Source organism: Stigmatopora argus, chromosome 14 (genome assembly GCF_051989625.1).
Source record: "Stigmatopora argus isolate UIUO_Sarg chromosome 14, RoL_Sarg_1.0, whole genome shotgun sequence".
Taxonomy (NCBI): Eukaryota; Metazoa; Chordata; class Actinopteri; order Syngnathiformes; family Syngnathidae; genus Stigmatopora; species Stigmatopora argus.
In genome coordinates, this window is record NC_135400.1 from 2,988,059 (window position 1) to 2,998,392 (window position 10,334).

Below are 10,334 nucleotides of genomic sequence, written 5' to 3' on the forward strand. Positions count from 1 at the left end.
TCAAAGTTACGGGCTAAAAGTATACTAAGACTTTTATTTGTTTGATAAAAATGACCATCTAAAGTATTTCAACATTGCAAGTTCTCCCAGAGAGAATGAAGGTTCATTGGACGCTTATGACAGTCGATGGCAGCAGCCGATGTGTTAAATGAGTGCTCTCATTTGAATGAAGGTTGCTAGAATTTGGAAGTTTTACTGCTTCAATAAAAACACCATCTGTGAATTTGCTTTGTTTCTCACGCAGTTTCTGGGTGTGATGACAAGTAGGCTTTTTTAATGACGACAGGGCCTATGTCCGATTATTATTATTATTATTCTTTTTAATAAATTGACAGTAGATGGCAGCAGCTGATCATTTGGGCGACCAAACCGCAACCAAAAGACCGGCGACCAAAAGACCGGCGACCAAAAGACCGGGCGACCAATCGACTGCACACGCTCACCTGGCTGGATCAGATCATCTCGGTCTATCCCTCACCCCCGCATACACTCCACTCCAGAGGCTAACAAGGCCACAAATAAAGATAATAAAAACTTGGCCCGAGGACGCTCTTTCTCAGCTGCAGGACGGTTTTTCCCGCAGCAACTGGGAACACGACAACCTCCAGGACTACACGGACACTGTACTTTCCTACATCAAAAACTGCACGGACAACATCACTGTTAATAAACGGATACAGGTTTTTCCTAACCAAAAACTCTGGATGACCAAGGAGACACAGGCACTCATCAAATGCCGTAACACCGCCTTCAGATCAGGGGACAAGGTACAATACAGCGCTGCCAGAGCAGAGCTGAAGAGAGGCATTAAAAAGGCCAAGGCAGCATATACAAAGAAAATTGAGGAGCACTTCACAGAAAATAACCCAAAGAAGATGTGGCAGGGAATATGACATATTACCAATTACAATAACAATAATATGTCTGTTAATGCAGATGCCTCACTAGCGGAGGAACTGAACCGTTTCTTTGCCCGCTTTGACACTGACAAATCAGACCCAGTCTCAACACCCCCACCACCACCCTGCAGCAATACACTGAAGTTTCAGGAACAGGAAGTGAGACTGGTAATGCGGTCTGTGAACACCAGGAAGGCTGCTGGCCCTGACGGAGTACCTGGAAAGGTGCTCAAAGCCTGTGCTGACCAGCTGGCTGGAGTTTTCACAAAAATTTTCAATTGTTCCCTGCAACAATCCATCATTCCATCCTGCCTGAAATCTGCCACCATTATCCCTGTCCCCAAAAAGCCAACCATTGACAGCATGAATGATTATAAGCCTGTTGAACTCACGCCTGTGATCATGAAGTGCTTTGAAAAGTTGGTAGCCTGCCATATCAGGAATACAATCCCTCCCTCAGTTGACCCTCACCAGTTTGCTTATAAAGCAAACAGGTCCACTGAGGATGCTATCGCCATTGCTCTACACACAGCACTGAGCCACTTGGAGCACCATGGGAATTACGTGGGGATGCTTTTCATTGACTATATAGCTCAGCCTTCACCACTATAATACCGGACATTCTGACTAACAAACAAATTTCCATTCCAATATCCTGTTGTTTTTTTTCCCCAGAGGGTTGGAACGAATTAATTTGTTTTTAGTTCATTTCTATGGGAAACGTTAATTTGAGATAAAAGTACATGCTCATACTATATTGTAAACGACGTTTACAAAATCACGGACTCACAAAATCAATGTTCTTTAAGTTGGTTGGCATCACGGGCGCTCTCTGTATGGGATACAATTCCTGCCAGAGAGAGATTTTGTTGGGGAAAGAAATAAAATAGAGCTTGCAAAGATAGGTTTAAAAAAAAAAATATTGTACTCACAAAAAAACAATGGGTGCACTTTAAAAATAAATTGTGATTCCTTATCCAATTACGGGATTATTTTAGGAGTGTAATTTTTTTGTGCTTGCAAAACTTTACACTGGCTACATTTTTTTAGACTGAATTTTTTGGGGTGCTCCATGGCAAAAACAGTGCCATACACAGCCAATCAGAATAAGGCTTTATGGATATGCAGGAACTACGGCTATTTGCATAATTTTCAAGCGACTGCACAAGCAGCCTCTTTTTTTAAAGATTTGCACACAATGGACTGCTTGAATTCATTTGCTGCAAATGCAATTATCACACCTCATCTTTCATCTTCACCCGATTGGTGATTAAACAATGTCACAAATTAACCATCATGTCAGTCAATATGTTAAACCTTTAGAATGTTGCTTCTTAAATAGTGTGGCCGTTAGCGATAGCATTGGGGGCCATGTAGTCACAGAAAACAAGCTACTCGTGATCATAAACAGATTTAATTTCTAGTTGGCACATGACTATGATGTGGTTTGAGCACAATCAGCAGAAACTCCTAAGACCTGACAAGTCAGCCTTATTTTTCCCCATTTTGAAACGTTATTTATACTGAGCAATGTTGTAAAACAACACATTTCAAATAATGTATTAATACTGGCTGCAGTTGCACAGTCTCTTCATTTGTTTTATACGTTTAACATATAGCGATCCATCTAGCCAGTATATGTCGACTTCATAAAACAGCCCCAGATTCCTGAGGAAATACATTTGTGACACAAGCCAATCATTCATTCATTCATTCATTCATTTTCAACACCGCTTATCCTGCTCCAGGTCACGGGCCAATAAGTTTTCAGTATTCATACGCTTTGTGTACCATGGTATTTACCGAATGTAGAATGGGGTGATCTACAAAAAAAAAAAGTAGGAATACAATGACCATTATATTCATACCTGTCATCTAAGTATCCACCCATCATGTCATGAGATACCAAAGTTCGATGTAAGACACTGGACAGTGCAGGTTGTCGTGGTGCCAGAGAAACTACTGCAACATTAAAGTGGTTCACCTCAGTTTGTTTCCATGCCAACAGCTCATCCAAAGTCTGAAGGCTAAAGCTTATTGGTTCAGTTGTGTCAGGATCATAGTGCTTCACTGAAAGGAAGGAAGACGGAGTAGGAGTTTATTATACACTACTGAAAGATTGTGCAAATACAACCAAAAACCCAATGAACTAGGTACCTTCTTTTAATGTCCGCATTCTTAACCCAATCTAAAATATTTTTTCATCATCTAAAGCAGGGGTCTCGAACTCAATTTACCTGGGGGCCGCTAGAGGCCGAGTCTGGGTGAGACTGGGCCGCATCAGGATTTCCACAAGAAAAGCACTGATAAAACATTCCAACCAAAGTTCCCTCTAATTTTTTGTTGGTCTGAGCAGAAAGACAACCTCCCTGAGCGCACTGAGTACCAGTGTGAGCGACATCATCGGTACTCGGATGATTCGCCTAAAGACGTTTCGCCGACGGACGTTTGACAGACGGGCAGGTCGCCAAATGGACGTTCCACCGAACGTTCATTCGGCCGAACAGAGGTTTCGCCGAAACGGGATTCGAACGCTCGCCCCGCCGGATCGTGTGTGTACAAGTTTTTCAACCTCGCCCCGCGGGCCATATACGGCCCGTTAGGATTTTTAATCCGGCCCGCCGCCGGTGTTGTCCAAATTATAGTAAAAATCAATGTTCGTCTACCATCAATGGCAGCCCGGGAATAAGCACTCTTGGGCGGGCATGGCAGTCCGGGAATAAGCACTCTTGGGCAGGCAGATGTAGCAGAACCGAGCCGTAAAATGACAGCAATCGGGTCAAATCCATCCTAAAACAGCATTTAATGATTAAATACAAATACTGGATGATATCGCGATGGAGGCAAAAAAACGTCTATAGACGTCCATTCGCCAAACGGCTCAAAATGCTCTCAAATTCGGTCAAATCCAGCTGAAAACAGCGTTTAATGGTTAAATACAAATACTAGTATTTGTATTTAATCATTAAACTAACAAATACTAGTACGACCTGTCCGTCTGTCAAACGTCCGTCGGCGAAACGTCTTTAGGCGAATCATCCGGTCACGACATCATCATTGCTCGCTATGGGCACACCAGTATCACACCTGCCACAAGCAGGTGCATGTCAATGTTCCCTCTAATTTTTCATGTAAAACATGCTGTAAAACACGAAAAACATGAGTGGACAGAGCTACTGCCACTGGCTGCCACTTAAACGGCGCCATCATGGGGAAAGGGGTAAAATAAATAAATAAATAAATTAATTAAAAAAAAAAAAAAAAAAAATGATTTTTTTTTTACTGCGCGCCATATGATTGCTACTGCGCAGAGAAGACGAGAGTAGTGCGCAATTGCGCACAGCTTAGAGGGAACATTGCTCCGAACACAAGTGTCATTCATATCAATTTTGCGGGCTGCACGAACATTAATCTTTCATATTAAGACGGGGGCCGCAAATTATCGTCCCGAGGGCCGCAGTTGGCCCGCGGGCCGCAAGTTTGAGACCCCTGATCTAAAGTCACTCTGTAACTGAATATGTTCCAAAAACCTTGAGGATTTAAAATGAGCCCACCATCTTTGTTGTGTTGACAGCACTTTTTTGAGTGTGTTTTTCTGCTTTCTAACACTAATTCCTGTGTGAATGATTGCCATACAGACATTCAGACCAAATCAGGTAGCACGAGGAAAAAAAGTGGCATTCCAGGGTGGCCAATCGCATTATAGCATTGCTTTTACACAGGAACTCGGCAACACGGCATCTTATACTCAATCAAACAGTGAACAGTATCAAAAGGGAGAGCAGAAAGGTGGGACCTTTAAGTTTAAGCTGTGAGCAAACTCTGTTTGTGATGTAGAAGAGTTAAGGAAATACAAAACGGCTTGTTTTCAACCTGTTTTGGGGGAAAAAAGGCCTAAACAACAATACTGGGCAATTTTCTTCATTCTTTGACTTCTAAAGTGTTCGGTTCTACTTTGTTGACGATGCTATCAAGTATTATGGTTAAATAAGGGGGAAAAAACAATATGGGGGCTTGAAACATAAATAAAACCTGAATACAATGATTTGCAAATCATGTTAAAACTATAATTAATTGAATACAAAACAAAGACAAGATCTATCATTTTCCAAAAATACGGGACAGGTTCATATTTAACACTTTCATTCTACACCTTTTCTTTCGCGAACAACAACAACCAAAATACTCTGAAAACTTCCATCCATCTCTACCGCACGTCTCTTCTCCCTCCCTTTGCCCAATTCCAAAGTTAACCCGCTCACCAAAGGGGTGTTCTTTCTTGCCAGCTGTGCCAGCTTTTTTGTAACATGTTATAGCAGACCTGGGCATTGTACGGCCACTGGGCCGCATACTTATATAATAATTGTATTGATATTATAATAATTATTTTAATAATCTAATATTTGGTTGGTTGAGTCCGGCCCACGTACGGTTAATTGGAGATTACAAAATGAATGTAATTTCTAATTTTACATCACGCATGGACTAAACTGGCATTGCTTTTAATTTGAAGTCATTGTTATCTTCAATTTTAAACAGCAATTAAACCACCCGACCAACACAGAGAACGGGACCACTGTTGCGAGGTGAACGCTAGTTGCAGACCAACACTCAGGAGAAGAGGAAATGAGTTTTTGTATGTTAGTAATCGAGGCTAACACGGCGCATGAACGCAAAAGGACAATACAGTAATACCGCGACATACGAGTGCCCTGACATACGAGCAATTTTAGATACGAGTAAAATTTCGGGCAAATATTTATCTTGAGATACGAGACAAATTTTGATATACGAGCATACAGCGGACGCAAGAGGCTGCCATAAGAACATCATGGGCACAGTCTATCTGGTCGCAACTCCCTCGTGTAATATCTCTAGCACTCGGCGGAGCGTTGCATTTTTTCAGTGTTTTTTTTCCCGTTAGTCAGTGCAAATGGCGGAGCGATCGCTAATACGCTAATACGAGAGGAGTATACACTACTTCTCGTTGGCAAGTGGCCGTGAGTTATCCTATTGTGAGGACATTTGTGTGCATCATTTTCGGAATATTTTGAAGGGAAGACAACAGCAAACAACCCTCGATAGGTTGCATCTGAAAGACAGGGTGGAGGCGGGGCAAATAGAGCCAACCCGGGAGACGAAAAAGTATAAAAATTTAAAACAAAATTAGAATTAAATTTAGTGTAAGGTTAGATTAAACTTATTTTTGAGTCAGCATCGTAATCCAAGTTCATTTAAATTTGTTTATGTTGTGTTACGAGCGCGTTGCCGTGCAAAAAGTCTCACCCCCTCCGCGAAATCCGTCTAATTTTAGTACCATTAAACACATTTTAGTAGTATTAAACCACTAGTTATTTGTTACTTTGTTAATAGCTGGCGAATTAGAACAAGTACAAATGTTTTTCAAATCCAATATCCTGTTTTTGGTGTTTTTTCAGAGGGTTGGAACAAATTAATTTGTTTTTAGTTCATTTCTATGGGAAACGTTCATTTGAGTTACGAGTAAATCGACATACAAGCTCACATCCCGGAACGAATGAAGCTCGTATCTCGAGGTACCACTGTACAGTCAAATCTCATTATTAAGCCACTCGTCGGGACCAAGCAAAAGTGGCATAGTAGCGAGAGTGGAATAGTAACGAAGGTTTTTAAAAATGGTATTATTGTATACAAAAAAAATAAAAAATAAAATAAAATAAACAATCAGCTCAGTCCAAATTGATTTCACTCAGCCACTATGGGATCACAAAAATGAAAAAGAGGAATGGAATGTACTGTATGAGAGAAAGAGAGCAATATTTAATCTATAAAGCTAGTTTTTCACTTGACCTACGCTTGACACCAGATCACCGCTGCCTGTTGTGCTAGGTCAGTATACACAAGAATGTAGTGCTGACTTTGGACTCCTGTGCAGATTAGGTATGATGTTTTTAACACAAAATCTTTTAACGCCCTTCACAGTGGCTCTCTTAAATTTGACGCCCCATTTCTTGCTTTTCTCCCAGGCTAGGTTGGACTGATTCGACTCCGTCGCACCATCGATTATCGCCTTCTCCTGCAGCATAAAGTCGGTTGTCTTGCGTTTCTGAGCTGACATTGTAGGCTAAATTTTAAAACTAAATTAATTCGGAAATACAACACAATAGTGGCGTAGTAGCGAGATTGGGGGTGACATAGTAAATTTATTTTGTATTGAATTTTGTCGGGACCGAGAAAAGTGGCATTATAGCGAGAGTGGCATAGTCCCAAGGTGGCATAGTAACGAGATTTCACTGTAACACAGCCAAAATGAGCGATTGTGAGATGCAGCGTTTGTGATGTAGTGACTCTCCGGGCCCCCTGGACGAGGGGGTCGGCGGCGACTCTCCGGGCCCCCTGGACGAGGGGGTCGGCGGCGACTCTCCGGGCCCCCTGGACGAGGGGGTCGGCGGCGACTCTCCGGGCCCCCTGGACGAGGGGGTCGGCGGCGACTCTCCGGGCCCCCTGGAATCCCACGTCTCGTCTCGGACCGGCGCGGACGCCCGCCGGACCGGCCACTCCGACGCCTCGTTACCGGCCAGCGCGGATGCCCGCCGTACCGGCCACTCCGACGCCTCGTCACCGGCCGGCGCGGACGCCCGCCAGACCGGCCACTCCCTCGCCTCGTCTCGGGCTGGCGCGGACGCCCCCCTGGAAGAGGGAGCCGGCGGCGGCGGCGACTCTCCAGGCCCCCTGGATGAGGGGTTCGGCGGCGGCAACTCTCCAGGCCCCCTGGAGGAGAGGGTCGGCGGCGAGAGCGACTCTCCGCCCCCCCCGGACGAGGGGGTCGGCAGCCACCCGAGCAGCCAGGGTAAGGTGCCTGACGACCTTTCTAAGATTCCGGTGTCTGTTAAGGGCAGGGGTTTTGGCCAGCACTTAAAGGACCAGCGGGGTGGCCCTGGACGAGGGGGTCGGCCGGGACTCTCCGGCCTCCCTGGACGAGGGGGTCGGCGGCAACTCTCCTGGCCCGCTGGACGAGCGGGTCGGCGGCAACTCTCTGGGCTCCCTGGATGAGAGGGTCGGCGGCGACTCTCCGGGCCCCCTGGACGACAGGGTCGGCGGCGACTCTCCGGGCCCCATGGACGACAGGGTCGGCGGCGACTCTCCGGGCCCCCTGGACGAGGGGGTCGGCGGCGACTCTCCGGGCCCCCTGGAAGAGGGGGCCGGCGGCGGCGACTCTCCGGGCCCCCTGGAGAGGGGGTCGGCGGCAAGAGCGACTCTCAGGTCCTCCCGGACGAGGGGGTCGGCGGCCCCCTGAGCAGCCAGGTTAAGGTGCCAGACGACCTTTGTGAGATTCTGGTGTCTGTTAAGGGCAGGGGTCTTGGCCAGCACTTAAAGGACCAGCGGGGAGGTCCGCCGGACCGGCTACTCCCATTCCTCTCCAAATGCCGGCGCGGACGCCCGGCGGATAAGCCTCTCCAACGCCTTGTCACCGGCCTCGCCTACGCTTCGTCTCAGGCCGGCACGGACGCCCGCCGGAACATCTCCCATGTCTCGTCTCGGACCGGCGCAGACGCCCGCCAGACCGGCCACTCCGACGTCTCTTCCCAGGCCGGCACGGACGACCGCCGGACCGGCCACCCCGACGCCTCGTCACTGGCCGGCGCGGACGGCCGCCGGAGCGACCACTTCCTCGCCTCAGGCCGGCGCGGACGCCCGCCAGACCGGCCACTCCCACGTCGTCTCGGACCGGCGCAGACTCCCGCCGGACCGGCCACTCCGACGCCTCGTCACCGGCCAGCGCGGATTTCCGCCGTACCGGCCACTCTGACGCCTCGTCACCGGCCGGCGCGGACACCCGCCAGACCGGCCACTCCCTCGCCTCGTCACGGGCTGGTGCGGAAACCCCCCCAGACGATGTTAACCTGTGCTCGGCCTATCAGTGAACGATTTGAAATTCCAAAGGACCTTTGATTTATAGTGATAATGGCACCCAAATTGTGTTAACAAAATATTTGGCTGGATTGACAAAAGGTTCCATTTCTCGTTATGAAATCACTGCGCTTACATAACGAGTTCAACAGGACAACAACATATGGAAATCTTTTTTAGTAGACCATACAAAACGCCATTATTCACTACACCATTGGAACGGGATGATAAGGCTAATCTGGCTGAATACATAAAAAGAAAAATCTTTAGGGAATTGAATTGGGGTTAGCAGAAGGAGACTGTGCTTCTCAACAGGAAACGGACTGGATCAACGGTAGTGCCAGGAGCCTGGATGCTCAACCTGCAGTATAAAGAAGAAGCACTAGCACACCGAGAAGGGGATGTGGAGCCACCTTTTGCACTGTAAGAAGGTTCCCTCAGTTGAAACGTTTGACGAGACGGGTAAGATACCCTTTCTGACCCAATAAAATGCAACCATTCCAATATTAATTGGAAAGAACTTTGTGTATTGGTTTTATTGTCTTCATATGGTTTCAACGGTTCAATTGAGACTAAACCTTCTTACAAAGGGTTAAAACAAACGACCAGACGAGGGAAAATGCGATCGGATATAACAACTCCCTCAATCACCATTCTTTGGGGAAAGTGTTTTTACAAAAGAAAAATATGTCCTACTTATAAAGAAAAGGACAAATATTGAAACGGTGTCGAGCCTGTTACGAAAGCAGTGAATGACAAGCCAATTTTTCCACTGTGCTAACTTTACCTGTTTGAACCTTACATGGTCTGAATCTGGGTGCGGTAGACAAACTGTCCACCTTCTGGCAGACTGGTGGGATAAGACCTTCAGCAAATGTAAAAAAATTGGCCTTCACCGAGGCTGTTTTGGCTAATACTTTGACAATGTGTGGGTATTGTCTTATCCCCTGCTTACGCTCTTTGCTAGACCGACTTATGGTTGGTGCAATTGCTCTAACAAATTCCGAATTGCAAGAGTTGTATCTGCTTATTAGACAGCCTACTGGTGATAACATTGATGTCCAGGATTATGCAAATTATGAAAATGAGTTGGACGAGAATTATTTTGTTCTTCCTTTTTCAGACCATATGCAAGTAAGGTGAATTCGGGTAAAGATCCAGACAACAGACTTCCCCCAAGAGTATTTGTATTTGTCATAAAATGAATTAATAGAATAAAGCCGAAAGGAAGTTTTATTAAGGAGATCATGTGCATATATATAACAGGGGGGGAATGTTTGGATTATTAGTCTTACATTATTATATATTTGCTTGCAATGAAAAACGCTTTGCTTCACTTAGGATTATTAGTCTTACATTATCATATATTTGCTTGCAATGAAGAATGCTTTGCTTCACTTAGAATGTTTTGAGAACCATCAACTTCTCACACTGTGGTTCACACCGCTCCCTTGGGAAGATCCGGAGGACTTTCATTTGTTTTGAGAAACCTCACACCGCTCCTTTGGGAAAATCCGGTAGACCTTCATTTGTTTTGAGAACTAA

General features: G+C 45.9%; 1 protein-coding gene across 2 annotated transcripts in view; it reads right to left on the minus strand.

Moving 5' to 3' along the window:
- Positions 1-10,334, minus strand: part of engase (endo-beta-N-acetylglucosaminidase) — a 97,282-nt gene that overhangs the window by 67,547 nt on the left and 19,401 nt on the right. Inside the window, exon 3 of one of the 2 annotated variants that reach the window (XM_077619071.1) lies at positions 2,768-2,969. In XM_077619071.1, the coding sequence (XP_077475197.1) occupies positions 2,768-2,969 (202 nt within the window). The remainder of the gene's footprint in view (positions 1-2,767; positions 2,970-10,334) is intronic. The other variant, XM_077619072.1, reaches the window with a different exon arrangement.